The 23,533-nt window shown below is 41.9% G+C and overlaps 1 protein-coding gene across 4 annotated transcripts in view; it reads right to left on the minus strand.

The window, feature by feature from the left end:
- The window catches only part of LOC108715207 (serine/threonine-protein kinase BRSK2), a 97,888-nt gene that overhangs the window by 39,086 nt on the left and 35,269 nt on the right, over positions 1-23,533 (minus strand). For all 4 annotated transcript variants that reach the window (XM_018260132.2, XM_041560893.1, XM_018260133.2 and 1 more), the window contains exon 2: positions 16,904-16,998. In XM_018260132.2, coding sequence (XP_018115621.1) covers positions 16,904-16,998 — 95 coding nt within the window. The remainder of the gene's footprint in view (positions 1-16,903; positions 16,999-23,533) is intronic.

Consider the following 23,533-nt stretch of genomic DNA (forward strand, 5'->3'; position numbering starts at 1 on the left):
TCCTGCAATCCTACTAGATCACAAATGCGTTCAAACTGAAAACTGAATGTGGGTGGGTGTCTCTACAGAGAGCACATGAGAGAAGACACAACTCTTCTTCCCTTCCTATAAGAGCCACGATCTATCTATAGTATCCATTGGTTGGTATTAGTCCTATTTGGACTACAAACCTTCTCTAGGATTCCATTATACTGGGCTCTGTTCTCTTTTAGTGCACATATTCTGGGTGTACTGGGTGGTGTCACAGCTTCATAAGTCATACTATAAATTCACAAATCAGTTATATGAACAAGGAAAGAACCTTAATCACAGTGTTGGCAGCATTCAACCTTCTCCAATTACCAGCATTAGCAAAAATCAATATGCATCCAATGTTCTTAACAATATTTTAATCTTTTTTTTATGTATATGTACTAGAGTCCTGCAGTGGGTGGGGAACCCGCAGGTTATCCGCAAAAAAAGCTGGTACCCTGTGGAATGAGGGTAGGATTTTCAGGTGCTGGTATAGATGCGGGTCTGCAGGTTGTGGGTTGGGTTGTGGGTCTCATCTAAATTTCTTATCTTATGTTATATTGCCTATATTTTAGTCCTTTTAGTCCTTTGTTTCTGCCCCCGCCCAGATGATGATGTCACTTCCGGTTTGCAGCAACATCACTTCCTCTTTGATGGTGGTCAGCGGGTTGTGGGTCGGGTTGCTGATCAAAGTGGGTAAATATGCAGGTTGCAGGTTTGGGTTGGGTCTTAGAAATTGGTTCCGCACAGGACTCTAGTATATACATTTGTAAGGAGGCAAAATGTGAATTGTTAAATAGTTAATGTATAATTAGTTTGGCCACTAAGTGGCAGTGCTTCCTAAGTTGAACTGTGAACATTGCTGGTAGTGAAAAGTGTATAAAGCAAACAGGAACAGGAAATACAGTGTCCATTCTGGCAGTGATAGAGGAAGGGACAGCAGTCTTTGTTAGGGAGAGGTGAGGAGAAAAGGTTGTGCCGCTGTCTACCTGTTATGAAGGAGTCACAGCAATAAATTTCAACTGTTCAAGAGAAAGTCTTCCATACCTCGTGTCTTAAGTTTCAACATTCTAAAATAAAAAAGGTACAAATAGTATTGTTCAATTCAAGTGCAACGGAAGTCAAGGAGTACAGCTATATCATCATAGCCATAGCTAGTGGTTCTATTGCTAGGGGAGAGGGGCCACTCCTAAAGAGTGAAAATGAGGGGGAATTGTGTATGTTCACGTATACCTAGGGCTTGGGTGTCTAGTAGAGGCCAATGAAACCAATGAAACCAATAAAGCAGTAAAAGTAAAGCTATTCAATAGGCGAATGCCTTGAGTTCATTGAGGGACCATGCATAGTATTCCAGGGGTTTGTATTAATGATAGAAGAAACAATATCTCCCATTTTAATTCTTATAGGAGACTAGAAAAAATGGCGTAAAATCAGGAAAAACTTAAAATCAGGGAAATGCATTGTGTATTACTTAATGGTGGGACCTCATAAAAGTATAAAATGGGTAAGGGAAAAATCAAGTTTCCTTGCTATTTATGCTGATGGATCTTTCTGTCTCAAGTAGCCATCTCTTGATCCCTAAGTGTGAAGTTTGAGTATAATAGTATACAAATATGGCTACTCTGTTACAATGTTGCCTGGTGCCTCATGGGCAGAAATCTCAATCCTGATGGTTTATGTGGCAGAAAGGTGAATAATGCACAGTGGGCCCATTCTTCCATAAATTGAGCCAAGATGCTCTGGACCAGGATTCAGTAAACACCTTCTTGGTTATTCAAACGGCCCAGGTAGGCCTACAGCCATTAGATTGTTGCATCTCTCTCTCTTTCTCTGTGTTCTGCCATACTTCCTTGATGCATTTGGGCAGTAAAGTGTAGAGTCCTGCGCGGGTCCTATCCACAACCCGGACCGCGACCCGCTGACCATCAAGAATCAGGAAGTGCTGTAGTTGTAAACCGGAAGTGACATCATCGGAAGTAGACGTGATCAGAAAAAAAGGGGTAAAACAGGAAGTGTTGTCATTGTAAACCGGAAGTGACGTCATCGGAAGTAGACGTGACCAGAAGAAAGGAGTGAATATCGATATTGAGAAGACCCGCGGCCCGACCCGCCACCCGCAAACCCGCAGAACCGCCGACCCGCACCTGGAACTTCTAAACGCAACCCGCAGGGTACCGCAGGTTTTTGCGGGTAACCAGCGGGTACCCAACCCGCTGCAGGACTCTAGTAAAGGGTGCCATGTCATTTTTTTTAAAAAAACTGTTGAATTTGTTAAACAAGTGGATTCGCTTTTCCAGGTCGTCAGGTCAGTACTTACTGTATCTGCAGTATCTCAGATAACTTCTATTGTCTAAATGTTGACACTAAGGAGGTAAATTTCTGTTTTTCTAATTTAAAATGAAGATTAAATTGGTTATAGTAAGTAAAAGCTGTATTAATTGGTCCTGGAGGGCATGTGACAGGGAGGGAACTTGTTTGCCGATATTTCTGATTTTGTTTTATGTTGCCTCTGAGTGTCCTCCAAGATTTAACAGTGAAATCAGAGTGGTGTACATGAATAGTTGACTGCTTAATTTTATTAACAAGGATAACTCCTTCATGCATGTCCCCTCATCCAGTCATATATGCTAGACTCCCGGAGATACAGAGTTTAATTTTAATCTGGAGACTTGAATTTTATCCAATTTAGAAAAGGTTAAGGAACCCTGCTGTAGATATTAGAATGTAACTGTCAGTTTGACTTGTTGGGTCACCGAGTTGCAACTCTATCATGCCCTCTTCCAAGGAAGATGCGACGAGCTTCTTAGAATTGTTCTGTAGTGGGAATCTGCTCATCTCCTGCAATGACTCAAATCCTAGTCGGTGACCTTTAACTAACATGGTATTCCATGAAAATGGAAACATTTAAAGCCAAACATGGTTTTTTGTCCCCAGCATTCCTTTTATTCTATGTACACACTGAATGGATAGGACCACTTAAAGCAGGGGTCTCCAACCAGTAGCTCATGAGCAAAATGTTGCTCACCAACCCCTTGACTGTTGCTCCAAGTGGCCTCAAAGCAGGTGCTTATTTTAGAATTCCAGGCTTGGAGGCAATTTTGGTTGCATGAAACCAGATGTACTGCCAAACAGGACCTCCTGTAGGCTGACAGTTCACATAAGGGCTACCAAATAGCCAATCGCAGCCCTTATTTGGCACTAGGGTTACCACCTTTTTTGGAAAAAAATACTGGCCTTCCTATACTGTATATTTAGATTTTTTCCCTATCAATAACATTGGCGTCAAGCATCATTTCTACCGGTCAGGCCGGGTGTCAACCTTATCCCCGAAGACTTTTTTTATGCTTATGCTCCCCAACACTTTGGCTCACGGGCAACAAAACTGTGAATTAAATTGTTATATTCATCAAACTAAATCCATTTGAATAAACTAATCACCAAGACTTCTTTTGCACGAAACCTTTGATACAGCCTGTATATCATTAGGAATTATTAGGAATAATGGATTTGAAAAAAAAATGTTCTGCTACTCATTAAAATCAAATTCTTCATGTTTCTGCTTAAAAGTAATACATTTCTATATTTCCTTTTTTTCTTATAATCTCCTCCTTCTGTCAGAGGGTAATCTTTCAGATTTAGGGATGTGTATTAGTGAGCTTTTTCTCACTCTTTCTATGCCGCAATAGCTCAGACTTTTCCCAATATCCGTTCTAGCTTTCTGTGTAGCTTTACATTTCCTTACTCGTTTGACTATACAGGTATAGGATCCCTTATCTGGAAACCCGATATCCAGAAAGCTCCGAATTACGGAATCTCCCATAGACTCCATTTTATCCAAATAATCCAAATTTTTAAAAATGATTTTTCTCTGTAATAATAAAACAGTATCTTGTACTTGATCCCAACTAAGATATAATTAATCCTTATTGGAAGCAAAACCAGCCTATTGGGTTTATTTAATGTTTATATGATTTTCTAATAGACATAAGGTATGAAGACCCATATTACGGAAAGATCTGTTGTCCGAATACCCCAGGTCCCGAGCATTCTGGATAACAGGTCCCATACCTGTACTACTATATAATTCCCTTCTCCAATCTCATTAAATAGCTATTGTAAGCTTTCTAACAAGATATTTCCACCTCCACCTTACTGACCAACTTTTTTATCATCCCCTGTGTTTCTGCCATAGACAAATCTATTCCTTGGATTGAATTTTGAATTTTATTCCTTGAATTGATATTAAAATGCTGTTTTTTTCCTTTCCTTTTTTTCCAGTTTTGTCGTTTTACTTTTTTTTCTTGTTTCTTCCAGAAATCTGTGTCAGTTACCATCCTATGTCCATACTAATGTATGCTCTTCAGCTATTCAGCTCCCTTATTCAATGATTTTCAGCTTATTCCGCTCCCTTATCTATAAAGTACCCTTGTTTATTTAGTACACAATAGGCATTTGCCTATTGGGGTAATTTACAAATAGTGGGCATATCTGCACCTTGACTGTCACCCATAGCAGCCAATCAGTGATTAGCTTTATTTAGCCAGCTGCATGAAAAATAGTAAAAGCTGACTGGTTGCCATGGGTTACTACACTAGTGCAAATAAGCCCCTATGTACTGCAGCGTTGCTGGTGCCAGTGATCAATTGAACAAATTCAATTGTGTATTTAGGTAACAGTTTTTACAACTTGCCCTCTTTACCCCTTTACAATAATGGGATGTGCTGTGATTTTGTTGCTCCATCTTTCCCCAAAAACAAATGCAGCAACCACCCTGCTTGCCATAAGCCCAGTGACGACTTATTAAGGGTCATTTATTACCGCAAGCGAAGTTGCATGAACACCCATTTCACTGCAGCCTGTCCATTCTTTAAAAGTTCTTGCACTCAGGGGTGCTTCGCCAATGAGGCGAGTTGAGGCTGTTGCCTCAGGCGGCAGCGCCCCACTAGGTACCAGGGGCAGCAAAAATGCTGCTCCTGGTACTTTAAGAGCGAATTTCCTGGGGAGGGGGGGCAGCAGCAACTGCTGCTGCCTCAGGCGGCGTAGGGGCCAGGATCGCCCCTGCTTGCACTTGCAGTTAGCTAAGACCTTGATAATTGGGCATTCCAAAGATGGACTTTTCATATAATGTTAGAATATCAGACTAGTGATGCTATAAGAAAAAACGTCCATTGACTTTAATGCATTTGGACAAAGAAGTAACTGAGACCAAAAAAAAGTTGCAGAGGCAAAAAAAGTCTTCACAAGAAAAAATTGACAAAAATTGTTGACACCTATGCTCATCACTACTCCAGACCAATATAGGAAACACATAACGTAACATTTTCCTCATAAATGGAAAAACTGTGCAAATTTGGATTCAGACTGGTATGACACATTAGCACTTTATTTAGAAGTGTGGTTTTGCAACAACCCTGGGGAAATCCAATTAAATTAAATAATAGTTGACCGTACAGTGTCTTTAGGTCAGATTAAGTCAATGCCCCCCACCCTCAATTTACACTTTAAATCTTCTAATGTCAAATTCCAAATTCCGTGTTCTGTAACAAGGCAAGTCTGAGACACCCCCAGCCTGATTAGCATCATTATAAGTCTGGCCTCGGGAGGGGACCGTGCAGAAGGAAGGGATGATTATTTCCTAATCTTTAATTATCCACTTTCTACTGTACAGACACATCAAAGAGAAGAAAGAGTAATAGGAGGGGGCGGAAGAACTGAGAATTGCAGAGACAGGAAAAAGGGACAGAGAAGGAACTGTGAGACTGAGCAAGAGAGGGAGTAAGATGAAAGCACAGAATAGTGAGGGACCAAGTGGAGAAGAAGAGAAGTTAATGAATGGTTAGGAAGGCAAAGTGTATAAATGGGAGACGGACATTGATTATGTGAAGCAAATGTGAAATTGAGGGAGATGCAGAAAGAGAACAGAGAGACTCAATAGTTAGAGAGAAAGAAAGAAGTCAGGTTCCTCTGAACAGATGAGAAAGCAACAGACAAGTGTGAGATGGAAGGATACGTCAGGTGAACACAATAGTGCAATCATGGACTTTTTCAGTTGAAGCCCCAGTTGTAAGTCAGACCGTTTAACTCACAATAACATAAGGATGGCCATACAATGGCCAATAAAAACTGCTGATTTACCAAGTCAGCACCTCATTGGCCACTGTGTGGGGCCCTCTGATGGGCTACCCCGACTGATATCTAAGTTAAAATCAGACAGATGCCGTTTTAGGCAGGTTTAAAAGTCCTGTGGGATTGAGTACTGCATTCATTTGTTGATGTGGTCCTCAGTCCGACCGCCTGCATTCCGGGTGTTGTGATCCGATCGTTGGGCCCTAAGACCCACAATCTGATCAGTTCAATATCGACACCCACTCAAGGTGGGGATATTGGGATAAGATCTGTTTATTTGCCGACTTCTCCAAATGATCTGCCCATGTATTACCACCTTTAGAAATCGAGGAAAACATTGGTGTATCCGTTTTCAGTTTTCAGTTATATCTAGGACAGGAACAAGATTTTGCTCAAAATCTCACCCTATTTGTGGTTGTAGTTTTAGATGTATCTAAAACAAACAAACACTCCCTAAAACATTTTTCTAAACCTGGGCACGGGCAGTTGAGCTACTGAGTTGGTCACTTCAGACAAAGTCAGCAGCTTATCTATCCGTGTATCAGCAATCCCCAACAGCCTGTCCAATAGAAATCTGGCCAAAGATCTCCCACATATTTTTCGGACAGAATTTAAAATAGCATCAGGCAGGGACCTCATCTGTGTGTTGATGCAGTCCTCTCCCAACTATACTGAACAGGCGCATATTATGATCCAATTGCTGGCCCTGGGCTATATAATAGAATCAGACAGATTTAGTCCAGAATGTAGGTGGTCAAATTGGGCAAAGATTTGCTGTATAGATCTTATTGTTTAGGGCCAGCTTCACTGGCCTCCAAGCTGAGCCCTCACCATTACTCCAATATATCCCAGGCCTGCCAGCTCAATAGAAAAATAGAACATAGATGGATGGAAATGGATGGATGCATATACTAAGGGTAAGGGCACACCTGGCGATTTGGGGAGATTTAGTCGCCTGGCTATTCGCCTCTTCTTTGGGGCAACTAATCTCCCCCCGAAACGGCTTCCCCCTGTCTTCCGCCGGCTATAATGACAAAACGGCTGCGGCATGGTACATGCGGTGCTTCATATTCCGAAGCCGCCTGAAGTCAGGCGACTAAATCTCCTCGAATCGCCAGGTGTGCCCTTACCCCAAAGGTGAAGAGAGATAAGACAGACGGCAAGCGTAGCACTACCCAGTGCTATCAGTACCAAATAGTAATTCTGCGGTGTGTGTTTTTCTTTTAGTCCTTTTTTTTTTTTTTAAGAGTTAAGATTTACTGCAAGATCTTAATTTACATCCGAAACCACTTTAGTATCTTGTGCCAGTTTCACTTGGTTGCATAGGGCTAATGTAGCATTCCAAGAAACTCATTACTAGATTAAAAAAAAAAAATCAAACTGCGTGCAGTGGCTTATTACAGAAGGCATATTTACGGGCAGATTTCAGGGAGCTTTACTAAAGACAGACACTGGCAGACGCTTTAGTGCCACGGGGACATAACAAACGCACTCACTGTGTGAAACGCACTGAATGAAAGTCATACATAACCCCAAACGACTGCTCCTGGGCCTGGTTGAAATAACACACACACGCAAAAAAATACCGTGTTTGGTGCCCAGTTTGGCATTTTTGGTGTTGGAAAACACACACATAAATGAAATATTAATAGATGTTAATTATTAAATATTAATAATACAGATGGTTCAATGTCACTGTCCTGCAACACAATGGTGCCCCAGGTTGCCAGTATATCAAACTCTGGTCACAGATCTTACCTTGAATATAGCCAGAAACAGTATTATATGTCCCACATTACCTCTGCCAAAGTCCCTGGGGCAGATTCACTAAAGGGCGAAGCGGCCGACGATAGCGAAAATTTGCCAGAAATCCCATCCGCAGGGACATCGGCAATTTACTAACAGGCGTAGAGTACAATTCGCTAGTGAATGAGATTGTCGCTAACGTTTATACCCTATCGCCAGGCGACTTTTCGCTCTGTCAAAAGAAACACCACATTTCTTGTGTTTCAGACTTCCTTCTTTCATCTTAAACCTCCAGGGCTAGGGCTTGAGCATGCTCAGTTTGCTCCTCTCTCTCCCTCCTCCCCTCCCTGATGTAATCTGAGCCCAGAGCTATGAATGAGCAGTGAGAGACACAAACAGGAGGACGGCACTCCGGTAAAAAAACAGGTTTTTATTGCTGGGTACTTTAGGAATACAGGGGCCTTACGCGTTTCTGGAACACCTTCCCTTAGTTCCGTAGCCTATGACTAAGGGAAGGTGTTCCCGAAACGCGTAAGGCCCATGTATTCCTACAGTACCCAGCAATAAAAACATGTTTTTTTACCGGAGTGCCGTCCTCCTGTTTGTGTATCTATTGTTGGCAGTGGGGACGCTGCGGACTGAGCACCCGGCACTATAGGGGAGCAGCTAAGTGGTGGTGAGTTCGAAGCGGTCCTAATTGGGTTCAATGAGCAGGGAGAGACTCAGGCAGGAAGTGATGTCACACCAAGCTAATATGGCAGCTGCCTAAACAAACAGAGACAGAGGGGCAAATTCACTAAGCGCCGAAGCGCCGAACACTAGCGTTAATTCGCTAGCGTTTGGCATTTTCGTTACTGCGCAAATTCACTAACGAACGCTGGAGTCGTTTCGCTAGTGTTACTTCGCACCCTTACGCCAGGCGAATTTTCGCTAGTGACGTAACTACGCAAATTCACTAACTTGCGCAGTGTACTGAACGCTACCTTTTACGCTAGACTTCCTTCGCCAGGTCTGAGGTCTCAGACCTGGCGAAGCGCAATAGAGTAGATAGGGATTGTTTCAGAAAAAGTCAAAAATTCTAAGTCCCAAAAAACGCTGGCGTGTTTTCTACATTATGGGTGATAGGCTGAAAAAGATCGAAAAAATTTTTGGGGCTCCCCTCCTTCCCCCCTACATTTCCTGACTCATGGCAACTTACCTAGACAGTGGGCACATGTGTAGGGCAAAATAAAAATTTTATTTGATGATTTGAAGGTTTTCTTGGCATTTGTAGTGCTGATACGTATTCCTCCATTGAAATTTGAATTTCGCGCCGTATGCAAATTAGCCTTCGCTAGCGTAACTTCGCTTTACATAGCGAATCAACGCAACTTCGCAACCCCTGAGCGCAACTTCGGATTTTAGTGAATTTGCGGAGCGCTGGCGAAACTACGCCTGGCGAAGTGCGGCGAAGTGCGGCAAAGTGCGGTGAAGCGCGGCGAAGTTGCGCCTGGCGAAACTACGATGGTTAGTGAATTTGCCCCAGAGTCTAGCTAGAGCTGTTCACTCATGTATGGTAAAGCATTCTGCAGAATAAATACAGTGTTATAGCCAGTACTATTTTGGCTAATCTATTGGCAATAAACGGTCTCTGTAGCTTTCCTTCTTCTTTGTCCATTGATATCTAATGCAGGGAACTGAAAACAATGCCTATTACGCATATTATTGTCATTTCCAAATACTAGTTTATCAGCTTGGACAAGAATTTCTGCTAAGAACTAATCCAGTCATAAAATCTGAAAGTGCCTGTTTGAGCTTGCACTGTTGGCTTCATGTCAAATGTTGATGAAACATTCGTCATTTTCTGCCAGACGCACGGGGTTCCATCGGGCTGAGTCAGGTGGGGACAAAGGTGTAAGCAAGATGGATACAGGGCAAACGGAGGTGGCGGGAGCGACGGGGGAGGCGTGATTGATGAATGAAGGGCAACAGGGGCACAGTGAGGGGACATGGGCAGACACAGAAGAAGAAGATATTGACACAAGAGAGGGCCCCAGACAGAGAAAGTAACACCTCCTATATTTATTCATACACTCACTTTAAATGAATCGATTATTTTTTTTATGTTATCCCAGCTGTCAGTTCTGTTTCACAATGGGCCTCACAAGTATTTCTCTAATTTAGGAGAAGCTCTTAAGGCCCCCATACACGGGCCGATAAAAGCTGACGACAGACCGAGTCGGCAGTTTATTGGCCTGTGTGTGGGGCAATCCAACAGGCGTCCCCGATCGATATCCGGCTGAAAGTCGACCAGATGTAGATTGGGCAGGGTAACAAATCCCGTTACCTGTTCGTTGATGTGATCCCGCGATCCGACCGCCCATATTGCCTCCATTCTGAACCGATCGTTGGTTCCTAGGGCCCACGATCGGATCTGCCCGATATCATACACCTCAATGTAGGCATATCGGGGAGAGATCTGCCCGTTTGACGACAAACGAGCGGGTCTTCCTGTGTATCGCCACCTTTACTTGAAGAACAACGGCAAAGCAACCCTGATAACAGAAAGAGGGTTTCCCCATTCCCATAATTTATGGTTAAAGCTTTTCTAAAAGGATTTAAGGAATGGTCCCTGAAGCAGATATAGAAGGGCACAGCCTATGGTTCCACATAAGATACAGATTGGAGAGAATCACAAGAAGTATGAGAACCTTTATCCAGAATCCTGTTATCCAAAAGGCTCCAAATTACAGGATGGCCATCTCTCTAAAGATGACCATAGACGTCGACGTAGAGATCCGCTCGTTTGGTGATGTCGCCAAACGAGCGGATAACTCCCCGATATGCCCACATTGAAGTGGCCAATATCAGGCTGATCCGATTGTAATGCATCCGGATCATAATGCATCCGATACGGGCGGTTGGATCGCGGGAACGCATACACGCACAGATGCGGCCAAGATCCGACGGGATTTTTTAACTTCTCGATCTGCATCTGACCGACTTTCGGCCACATATCGATCGGGAAAGCCCGTCGGATGGCCCCACACACAGGCCAATAAGCGGCTTTTATCGGCCCATGTATGGGGGCCTTTAGACTCCTTGTTAGCCAAATAATTCAGATTATTGAAAAAAAAAACCATTTCCTTTTTCTGTTATAATAAAACAGTACCTTGTACTTGATGCAAAATAAGAAATAATAAATCCCTTGGAAGCAAAACCAGCCTATTGGGTTTATTTAATGTTTAAATTATTTTTTCTATGATATCAAGATCCAAATTAAGGAAAGATCCATTATCTGAAAAAAAACCCCAGGTCTCCAGCAATGGGGATAACAGGTCCCATACCTGTAGTAATTTTGTGGTAATGTAGACTAGTGAGCCATAGCAACCAGTCAGTAGTTTGAAATGACCAATCCAGCACAGTTAGAACAATGAAAGCAAATTGATGACTGGCTGCTGTGTGTTACTGGACCAAGGTAAATTGAGCCCATGTTACTGTATAACCCTCCAAAGTCTTCTAGTCCAACATTGCTTTGCAGGGCAGGCCTTTGCAGGGTTATTTGGGGTCAATTGCTTCTACTTGTGCTTAATTTGTCACAGGGGGAACAATGTGCCAAAAGTTGAAAGAAACTTGTACGGGTGTAAGTACCTTGGTATTTTAAAGGATAACAAAACCCTAAAGATGAATATAGTTAAAAATGGCATCTTTTATATAGTGAACTTATTGCACGAGGCTAAAGTTTCAGCAGCTTGTCAATAGCAGCAATGATCCAGGACTTCAAACTTGTCACAGGGGGTCACCATCTTGGAAAGTGTCTGTGACACTCACATGCTCAGTGGGCTCTGATTGGCTGTTGAGAAGCTAAGCTTAGGGCTCGTCACTAGGGTTGCCATCCGGCCGGTATTTTACCGGCCTAGCCGGTAAAATACCTGCCAAGGCCGGGGCCGGTATTACAAATTTACCGGCAATGTAGCTGCCGGTAAATTTGTAATACGATCAAAAGGAGCCCTCGGCCTGCCCCCAATCCCCTGCAACTTACCTTTTTTTTTCCTCTTCTAGCGTCCGCGGGTCTCCGTCGAGTGGCCCCACCCCCTTTGACATCACACCCTGCCCCTTTTGACGTCACACCCCGCCCCTATTTAGGCTCCACCCCCAGCAGCCGGTAATTTTTTTTATAAAAGGTGGCAACCTTCCTGTCACTAATTATCCAGCAGAAAATGAGCTTCCCTGGCTGTAATATAAGCTGATGCTACAGGTTTGCTGATTATTCAATTCTGATGCTAATTGCACTGGTTTCTGTGCTGCCATGTAGTAATTATGTGTATTAATTACTAATCAGCCTTATATTGTGACATTTCTATTCTATGTGTACTGTATATTGTGAGTGGCTCCCTAAGCTCAGTAAGTGACAGCAGCACAGAGCATGTGCAGTGAATCAGCAGAAAAGAAGATGGGGAGCTACTGGGGCATCTTTGGGGACACAGATCTTTACTGCTAAAGGGCTGTGGTTGCCTTGGGGCTGGTACAGAAGCACAAAACATCATGTACAGCATGTCTAGCTACTTCTTTAGTTAGGCTTTAGTTCTCCTTTAAGTAAACCAAGATGTAGACTTCATGCCTTGTTCTGTATAGGTCAGGGTCAGTCAAATGAGTAAACCTGGATCAGAATCATGATCTTAAAAAGAGACCACATAGCCAGCAGTTCTGTATGAATAAACCAGGTCTGATCCCAATATCATGGACATGACTCAGCCGTACATAACTGCAATGTGAAGTAGAACAATGCCATAAAACCCAGTGTCTTTTCTTGCAGACACTGTTAGAGCAGCAGCACAATAAAAACATGACTCTATTAAACAGTGCAGAGCAAGGGATAATGTTACTGCTGAATCGACTGGACCACCAGAACTGCGGAGTCCCACGCATATCGACACACTGCAGTTTCTATTATAATATAAAAGACAGCAGCAGAAATAAAATGATTACGGCAAGTTAAAAAAAAAAAAAAAATCAGCTGGGATATATATATTTTTTGCCCTGATAAAGGTAAACTACCAGCGAAAGAGCAGGTGAAACACTAATAAATGACAGAACTCGAACCCCTTTTCTTGTAAATGTGTTCATTTCTTAAAGGATAAGTAAACCTTTAAATTAAGTTAATGTAAAATTGATGAGGGGGGCTATTCTAAGCTCTTTTGTCATTTACATTCATTATTTATTTTTTATTCCAAGATATTAAGGGATACATGTACTGTTAATATGAATGAATTTTGTTACAACAGCGCCACCTGCTGGTCAGTTTCCCACCAGTCTGACCACCAAGTAGTCAAGGAAGTTGTCAGGAGAAAGAAAGAGGCTGCTCTGATGTTCTTCTGCTTAGGAAAGATTTAAGAAAGGTTTCTATTTAGTAGTCTTCAGCAATTTCAGGAATCTGGTTGCTAAGGTCCAAATTACCCTAGCAACCATGCATTAATTTGAACAAGCGTTATGAATTGGAGAGGGACTGAATATAAAGATGAGTAATAAAAAGTTGCAATCACAATTCATTTGTAGAGCAATTGTTTTTAGATGGGGTCAGTGACCCCCATTTGAAAGCTGGAAAGAGTTTTAAGAAGAATGCAAATAATTGAAAAACTATAAAAAAATAAATAACAACAACCAATTTAAAAGTTGCTTAGAATAAGCCATTCTATAGCATATTAAAAGTTAACTTTAAGATGAGCCACCTTTAAAGGTGAAACACCCCATTAAGTGACCTCTACCCTGTTCAATGACTGTCAATACCTCTAACATTCTTCCCTTTATGTCACAGCAGTGTGTGTTGCCTATTACTTCTTTTGCTGGGACCACAGTAATGACTTAAGCAGCAACTCTAATAACCAATTAGGGATGCACCGAATCCAGCATTCGGTTCGGGATTCGGCCTTTTTCAGCAGGATTCGGCCGAATCCTTCTTCCTGGCCGAACCAAATTCAAATCCGAATTTGTATATGCAAATTAGGGGCGGGGATGGAAATCTCGTGACTTTTGGTCACAAAACAAGGAAGTATATAATATTTCCCCTTCCCACCCCTAATTTGCATATGCAAATTAGGATTCAGTTCGGTATTCGGGTGAATCTTTCGTGACGGATTCGGGGGTGACATTTCAAGAAGAGCCGTATCATTCCTGGATATGGATAATTCTAACAAAACACATCAGGGCTACAGATTGCGGCTCCACAGCAGACCCCTGCCCTCTGCTGGACAAGGGGTTAATATAAATCTGGCCATGTTAACAGCATCATCAGCCCAGAGTTAGGAATGGAGGAATCCCATTGGTGGAATATTCACATAAATAAGTGATGACCAACCTGCAGTTTAGCTGCTATTGAACTACTAACTGTGGCCTTCGGCTGAGAGTGTAGGAATTGCAGTTCAGCAACAGCTAGGGGGCTGCACATGACTACAGTTAGGAGCATATTTATCAAGGGTTGAATTTCGAATCGAAAAAACGCTGAAATTCGAATTCAAAAAGACCAACCGAAATTTAGTCGAAGTTTTTTTTTTGGTCCGTTTTCGGCCGAATTAGAATAGTACGAATCAAAGGAATAACGCATTTGGGGTTCTAGGAGGTCCCCCATAGGTTAAAACAGCAATTCGGCAGGTTTTAGAAGGCGAATGGTCGAAGTCGAATTTTTAAAGAGACAGTACATGATAAATTTCGATATTCGAATTTTTTAATTTTTTTCCAATAATTTGGACTATTCCCTAGTCGAAGTACACAAAAAATAGCTCGAAATTAAAAAATTTTTCATTAGAAAAGTCACCTCGACCTTTGATAAATCTGCCCCTTAGGGTTGCCACCTGGCTGGTATTTTACCGGCCTAGCCGGCAATGTAGTTTATTAAGTAAAGTTTATTTTGCTCAACTAACATGATGGAAAAGAATTTGGAATTATTTATGACGGTGACGGGTCCCTTTTAAAATCGAGATTTCACTGTATACTGACAGTATCTTATTGTCACCATGAATTCGTACGCTTGTTTGCTTCCTTTCAACTAAGACGCCTGCTGTGAACCCAAGGCAAATATGCTCAGTTCTCTGCCCTAAGCCAGGAAGGGGTTAATAGCAAGGCACCTGCTGCTTCTGTTCATCCTTTCACACCATCCCAGTGTCTTTCACGCTCTGCACCATCTGCTGCCGACCCCAGCACCAGAAAACCTCAACTGCTACATGGGACATCTGCTTCTCACCCCCACCCTATTCACACACAAAGCCCAACACCTTCACCTCTTGCCTTTTGTATCAGCCCATTTTATTCAAACCCTACTGTATGTCTATAAACCTACTGCCGGCCACGGAATATTGCAGACAAAAGCAACACCACCCACTATATTAAACCAAGGGGCAGATTTATCAAAGCTCGAGGTGAATTTTCGAATGATTTTTTTTTGTGTATTTCAAATAAGGAATAGTCTAAATTCGATAAGAATTTGAAAAAAATCCAAAAATTAATCATGTACTGTCTCTTTAAAAATTCGACTTCGACCATTAGCCATCTTAAACCTGCTGTATTGCTGTTTTAGCCTATGGGGGACCTCCTAGAACCTATTTGGAGTCAATTGGTGGACTTTGAAAAATTTAAGTTTTTTTGGGGGGGGAAACTTTGAATCGAATTCGATCGAATGCGTTATTCGTATGATTCGAATTCGGCCGAATACAGACCTATTTGATCAAAAACTGACCTATTCGACCAAAAAAAACCTTTGACTTAATTTCGGTTGGTCTTTTTAAATTTGAATTTCGAAGTTTTTTTCCATTCGAAATTCGACCCTTGATAAATATGCCCCTAAAAGTAACACTGACATTAACACTGGCTGTATATGCTGAAAGGGCAAGGTGCCTCCATTTCCGAATTGCCCTTAGTGAGCCCCTTCTCATATTCTTTTTGCTTTGCATTAAAGGAGACATTTTGTGTAAAAAAATGAGAATGTACCAGTGCATAATACTTATTTAGATATAGAAGAATTGTGCTTAAAAAAGTTTCAGGCTGATTTATTGAATATTTCTGCAAAAACCCCTTCCTTCCACTTCCCAGGCTGTGCAGGGGAACCGGCAGCTCTCAGCTCACTGCACTGTAGGAAAGGAACCAATCAGCAGCTAGCAGGACCTGATAGGGAACTGAAGCCTGTCTGTGCTTGTGTGACTGCAGGGCTGTGATTGGCTGTCCCTCTCGAACTGTGCTACTAGCAGGGACCGTTAGGACACGCCCACCCCTGATTTGAAACACAGACAGGGACCAGGCAGCTCCAAAAAAGGAGTTATTTTTAAAGATAATATTAATTATTAGCACCATGTAAAAGCAACACCATATATTACTCATAATTGCCTACAAAATTAGGGTTTTTTAATTTATCCTATATGTCTCCTTTAAAATATACATGTATTATTTAAAGGGGAACTCCGTCTTCCAGACCAAAATTTGATAAAGAGGTCCACATAACGCAGAAACCTCTAATATACCCATCAAAGTTACCTGTTTCTTCATAAAGTATGAAAAATGCCATTTTCTATGCTGAAATCCAGCTGTTTAACAGTTCTTCTCTTTCTGCATCATTTGAAATCCTGGCAGGGAAGGAGGGACTAAACACTGATGTTACAAATTGTAACAACTACTCCACAGCTTACAGACAGCATGCAGGAACTACATAACCCACAATGCATTGCACTGTGATGTTCCTTTCCTTATTGAAATCACATGTGCAGGGAATTGTGGGGTTTGGAGTTTGCAGGACAGATGGCTGTTGATACAAAGTAACAGTAGTCAGCCAGCTCAGCAAAGTAGTCAGACAGATCAGCAGGAGAGCAGGGGGCTAGGCTTAGGGAACTGTTCCAAACCATTAAAAATCATGACAAGCCTGCATATTTTTTTAATTGATGTATATTGCAAAGTTGCTTGAAATTATGTTTACTTTTCAAAAAGCTTAAATTTATCTTCGGGTGGAGTTCTCCTTTAAATAAAAGGCTGCAGTAGGAATTTCCTTGGAGTTCATTACCTTCATTAGCACAGACTCGCTGAGTTTCTCTCGGTTGACGATTTTGATGGCGACCTTTTGACACGTGACACAATGAACCCCGAGTTTTACGAGACCTGTAAATGAGGGGGGGAAGGAAAGAGAGAATGATTAATAAAAAGGATAAAGGGAAACTTTACCTCCAAAATGATTACTTAAGCAACACATATAAATTATCACATTAAGTGACATATTAAAGAATCCTACCAAACTGGTATATATATATATATAAGTAAATATTGCCCATTTACAAGTATATGAAAATGGTTTATTTACATGAAACAGGGTTTTATACATGAGCTGTTTTATCTTTTTATAGAGACCTTCATTGTTCGGGGGTATAGTTTTCCTTTAAAGAAATGAACAAAAAAAAATAAAAAATGGCACCAGTAATTGGCAAGTAGAGTTAGAAGCACCTTTTATAGGGCAATGTTACACATGGCGTTGCAACAATACTCTGCGGTCGATTCCAATTACATTTAATGGGAATCATGGCTCATGTGGCACACAGAAGTGATTAGCAGCCAGAAAAGCACCAGCCCAAGCCAATTCACAGAGTGCTGACACTAAGGAAAGCCAATTGATACAACTGGTGCCCCATTAGCCTTAGGATTGCCGCATTCTCATTCTGAAGGCACCGTATGGGGGGAACATCTGAATGCAAGAAAAAACAAAACTGCCAATCGGTAGTTTGATTTTAATAGTCCATAATGCCATTGGTCATGTATGGAGAACCCCCCCCCCAATATGTAGGTAGTAATAAAGGGGTTTTATATGTATATTATTATTATTTTTTTTAATCTTTATGTGTCTGATAGATATATGTGCATTTTAGGGACAGATATTGCTGGCAGGCCAGCAGGAGGGTTGCCACCTGTCCGGTTTTGACCCGGACAGCCCATTATGTTGAGGGGTGCCCGGGTCTATACTTCCTGCCCGGTTTTTTCAAATAAGGAAAACCGGGCGGGATTCCCTTGATTGACATCGCGATCGGCCAATCGCTGATCGCCGCATCATATCCCCACCCACTGATGTCACGGACCCGCCCCCACGCCCGGTCTCAGCCAGACATAAAGGTGGCAACCCTAGGAAGGGCCCATAAATTGCCGACCTAATCTGGAGACCCCTGTCTGTACCTAAACTTCCCTAGGATCTAGTGTTGCCAACTGGCCGGTATTTTACCGGCCTGGATGGTAAAAATGATGGTTGATCCAAATGTTATTAATAGGGAAAAAAGATAATTATATAGGAAGGCCAGTATTTTTTTCCAGGAAAGGTGGCAGCCCTACTAGGATCCCTACAGCGGTCCTGGTTTATATAACATATAAAAGGCTACAGCTTAACCATCCCGACACACTGAGGGTCATTTATCAACACTGGACAAATTTGGTGCCCAATTGCCAATTGTTCTTAACTAAGCCCCCTGTGATCAGGGATCTGTAATTAGATCACTCCTCCCCAGCAAATGTCGCTTTTTTATTTTAAAAACAGCCTTAGGTCAGAGACACACGCTCAGATTCTGGGAGATTAGTCGCCCGGCGACAAATTCCCTCTTCTTCTACTACCTCCCCTACCAGCTAGAATATATATCGCCGGCGGGATGGCACTCGGAGCGCTTCATTTTCCGAAGTCGCCCGAAGTTGCCTCACAAGGAAACTTCGGACGACTTGAGAAAACGAAGCGATCCGAGCAATTTACATTCTAGCGGACGGGAAGGCAGTTCGGAGAGATAAGTCGCCCCGAAGAAGAGAAGATTTGTCGCCGGGCGCCTAATCTCCCCGAATCTGAGTGTGTGTCTCTGACCTAAAGGTTTCCCAGATCCCCTTTAAGCCAACTATAACCTGAGATGGATTTAAACCTGGATCCCTCTTTATCCTCATGAAAATGGAAGCTTTTTAAGAGAACCCCCTAATATGTATGTGGTAATAAAGGAATTTTATATTATTATTGTTAACCTTTATGTGTATTGTGCCAGTTTTTAACAGAGATTATACATCACTGACATCAGTCCCTGCTCCAGTGTATGTGTGTGTGTTTGTGTGTGTATATATATATATATATATCTCTAGTCTGGATACAGCATATTTAGCCACCCCTAGGCAGAAGTTAACTTGCAAAGTCACTAATTGGTGTAATTTCGGGTAATGAAGACCCAGGGGATAGTGTAGGTTGAGGCTAGGGAAGGTGATCGAAGATATTTCTGTTTGGGGGGTCCCATGCCCGTGTCTCATACTCTTTGAAGTTAGTCATAAGAGGAGGGACATGATGTGCCCCTGGGAAAGGAGCATGTGAAAAGTAGGGCACTGAAAAAAGAAGGGGGAATTGGGAGAGGAAGATGTGTCTGCAGAGAAAGTGTGGGAGGAACTGCAAAAGGGGGTCACATAAAGGAAGACTGAGCACTGCAGGGAGATGGTGAATGCGGTAAAATACGTCTACCTGTAAGAATAAAATGTATTTTAAATGCGAAGGCCCAAAAATAGGATCTGATGCAAAGTGTAGGAGGAAAAAATGCAAGCCGAAAAGGTGGGGAAAGACAGAGAGAAACAGACCAAGTGCTGAATTATTAACTAATAGGAGGGGAAGATAAGGAAGTGTTTGCAGGGTCAGATGAGGGTCAGATGAGGGATTAGGCTTTACTGATGTGGACAGTAAAGTATTGGTGCCACACCACTTGCACTCTACAGGCTTTATACTGGCAGCAAAGGTGTTAAACACTGGCATTGTGCTTTAATATTGTGCAACACCGGGGAACTCAGAACTGAGCACAGACTTCCAGGGCAGGGATAGAACTCCTTATACAAAGGCAGGTCCAATCCTATTATTAAACTACAACTCCCAGCAGCCTCCCATCAATAAAGGTATTTGAATTTCACCAATGCTTAGGCTTGATTCCAGCCAGGACACTGTCTGAAATGAGGCTGGAGGGGACAAAAAGCAGGGTAGAGTGTGCAAAGTCCAAAAAAAAAAAAGTTCTCAATTAGCACTTATATTGTGACATTTCTATATTCTATGTGTTCTGTATATTGTGAGTGGGTCCCTAAGCTCAGTAAGTGACAGCAGCACAGAGCATGTGCAGTGAATCAGCAGAAAAGAAGATGGGGAGCTACTGGGGCATCTTTGGAGACACAGATCTTTACTGCTAAAGGGCTGTGGTTGCCTTGGGCTGGTACAGAAGCCCAAAATATCATGTACAACATTTCTACCTACTTCTTTAGTTAGGCTTTAGTTCTCCTTTAAATGAAGAATAGACTCTACACCCCACAAAGCAAGACAAGGTTGTGGGTTATCTTGTAATCAAAATATGCTCAAAGCCAAACACACGGCACAACAACTTCATTAATTACTTTCCAGCCAAATATTCTAATTAGTATTCATTTCATCCTTGTTTCTTTGATGCGCCATTTAATTATAATGCATGCCTGACCACATTTTGAGCATAAGAGCACATTATTCATTTAAATATAAATATAAATATATATATATATATAAAATGTAAACTGCAGCAGTTTAACAACCAATCACCGGTTTGCTTTGAATTAGTCTGCTGCTAGTGATGGGCGAATTTCCGCATTTTCGCCCATGAATTTGCACCGGCGTAAAAAAAAAAACGGACGCCAGAGTAAAAAAAAACGCGTCAAAAACTAGACGCCTGCCCCGTTTCTCGAATTTCGTGGGAAACTCATGGACGGGATTCAATTTGAGATGCAATTCAATTTAAAGATGCAATTCAATTTGAGATGCAATTCACGCTTTAAAAACTCTATTGCCTATATGGGGAAAGACTGGAACTGAATTTGGAATTGAATCTCGTCCATGAGTTTTCACATAATAAACCACAGGGTAACTTTTTCTCTCTCTGAATTGAATCTGGCCCATAGTTTGTAAATAAGGCCCAGTGAGTTACAGTATAAAATGTCCTGCTTTTGTTCAAGTGTAACACAGTTACAGCTCAGTTAATTAAATGCTAAGCCATGATATAAAAAGGATTCCAACATGTTGGTTAAATTGGTTGAATTATTTAGCTTTTTGCTTAGTAGCTCTCCAGTTTAGATCTTTCTACTGGTCTGAAAAGCACTATAAACATATTATTATTAATAATGTGAAGATGGCGAAGACTTGAAAAGAAATCAAAAGTAAAATTAGCAATACAAATTGTAGCCTCACAGAGCAATAGTGTTGGAGGGGTCAGTGACCCTAGGCTTGGACTGGTAATCTGTGTGTTCTGGCAAATGCCAGAGGGGCTGCTTTAAGATGTCATAGACAGTCACTATTAATGGGCTGATGGGGGCTGTTTGGCTCTGTGTATTGAAATACCAGGACATATTCTGGATCCCAGTCAAGTCCTGAGTGATCCCTTTTAAGTAGGAAAGAGAGGGAAGAAGGCAGCAACTTCAAAAAATATTAAAAATGTAGACCAATTGAAAAGTTAGCTTTTGAGTTCAGTTCAAGACTGTGGGAGGGCTAGACTTTGGTCAGGTCCCCCTTAGCTAAACCAAAAGCAAAATATTGGTGTAGCAATCATTCAACCATAGTTCTAAGAATAACTAGGACAGCAAATAAGTTTTCACCATCACCCTTCACCTAACTGATCTTCAAGCTGGTCTTTCAGGTCTATCTAGTAGAGCAAACAGACATGCTCCTAACTAGTCTTCACCTCCCCCTCATCAGTGCTCCAGCCCCTCTATAAATATCAGCCCCACACTTTGGAAACCACTGCCTTTGACGCTAGGAACTTTAATCCATGAATTAAGGGGTTCGACGGTCAGATTGACCCGATATTGGAGTCTATGTCCCAAAAGCCCAGTCACGGTGTGATGTGCAAGCCCCTATAGTAGCAAAATAAGGTCAGGGGAAACAGTTTGTATTATATATACTCTGTAAAGCTCTCCAATTGTGCCATATATAGAGTTAAAAAATAACAAGCCTGGGGAGAGGCTTTCATGTGTGACGAAATGATCAATATGAAAATATTCTCAGTAACCAATCCCTAAATACAGCATTGCAAACACAATGCAGATACACTGCATGCACGGAGTAAAGCAGCTTGACACCTTATATAATAGATCCGTATTTGTAATTAACCTACATAGGTAGACGAGCATCCTTACATCTCACGAGCATCTCTTTATTTATCACAGTATCTGAATTTTCAACATATGTTTCCTATTGGACAAGACGATTTTTTTTTTATATAACAGAACAAGCGAGGAATCCTGGCCAGGAAGAGAGAGGCTGAACCAGTTGTTAGAGAGAAATTGCAGAATATTCCAGTGTCAGAGGGATATCCAATGATGAAATGCTGACGCAGCCCAGATGCTGCAGAGGGTTCCGTACAAAAGCAGCTGAAGAGAGTAGAAGTGGGGGGAGGAGAGGAAAAGTGGAGATGAAAAGACTCTCTAGGTGGAGAGGACAAGAAACAATAGACAAATGGCAATGAGAAAAATAAAGGGACAAGTATAAATAAGAGGATTTTGAAAAAGTCAGATGGTAGAAGAGCACAAGGCCAAACGGAATGATGCTCTGGCATGAAAGAGACCCACATACTGTACTTCAATGTATGTTAAAAAAATGTATGTTGCCTAGTGGCATTGACCAAAGTCCTCTGTTTTGCTTATGGGGTCATCAGTTGTGTAGGACTAAAACAACAAGATTTACTGACCCTTTCCAGACATACCTTTTGAGTCCCTAGCTGCCCAACAGAGACCAAATTTGGCTAAGACTGTTTTTTCTGCAGCACCATGAGATTCCATGAGCGTGAGACCTTCACTTGGTCTGCAGCTACTGATGAATACTTGGTCATACATGGAGAATGTCACAGCAAAAAGAGCTGCACCAGTAAACATGTATTTACAGTGCCCACAGTTCTTCAGCCATTGAGCAACTCGGTTGGCTTGTGTTTTAACTTCCTGGATTCAAGACCATTTGCCCTAAAATACATCCTTATTGGTTTCCATTCTGCTGAAACGACATATGTTCTGTTTTTCTACAAGATGAAGAACATAGATCTCACTTTATCAGGGAAATGTACGTCCCCATTAATCACCACTGGGTAAGTGGCCAAAAAACTCCCTATGGTGCAGAAGTCAGTGACAGCCGAGGCTCTTCACTACAATGTAAGAGCTCCATGAGGTTCTTGGGCCTTAGCCAATATATCAGTGGCTTACACAAAGGTTTGCAAGCTCAGGGCCTGCTGAAACATCAACTGTCTGCCCGGCTGATCCTTTACTGCCCCAATTCCCAAGAAGAGGGTATGCTTTGGCTTCCATCTGATTGGTGGGCACTATGATCACTGTCAAACCATGACCTATCTTGATTCATTGTATAGCAATAACATAGCAAACTGGCCAAAAATATCTTTATGTTGCTACCTCCAACCCCCTATATGTCAAGTAGGCCCCTGCAGATATAGAGTAGATAGGAATTCCTCCAAAAATTGTTGAAAATTTTAATGAAACTACAAGTCTCATGGCAAGCCTTCAACCTATGAATGCTGAATGATGCAACTCAACTGTTGAAAGGCCTTAGGCTGGATATTGCTACAAAAGAAAAAAAGTTGCTCCGGAATATTAATGTAAATCGCTCACTCCGAGTAAATCAGGTGGTCCAGGTGCA

Source organism: Xenopus laevis, chromosome 4S, assembly GCF_017654675.1.
Source record: "Xenopus laevis strain J_2021 chromosome 4S, Xenopus_laevis_v10.1, whole genome shotgun sequence".
NCBI lineage: Eukaryota > Metazoa > Chordata > Amphibia > Anura > Pipidae > Xenopus > Xenopus laevis.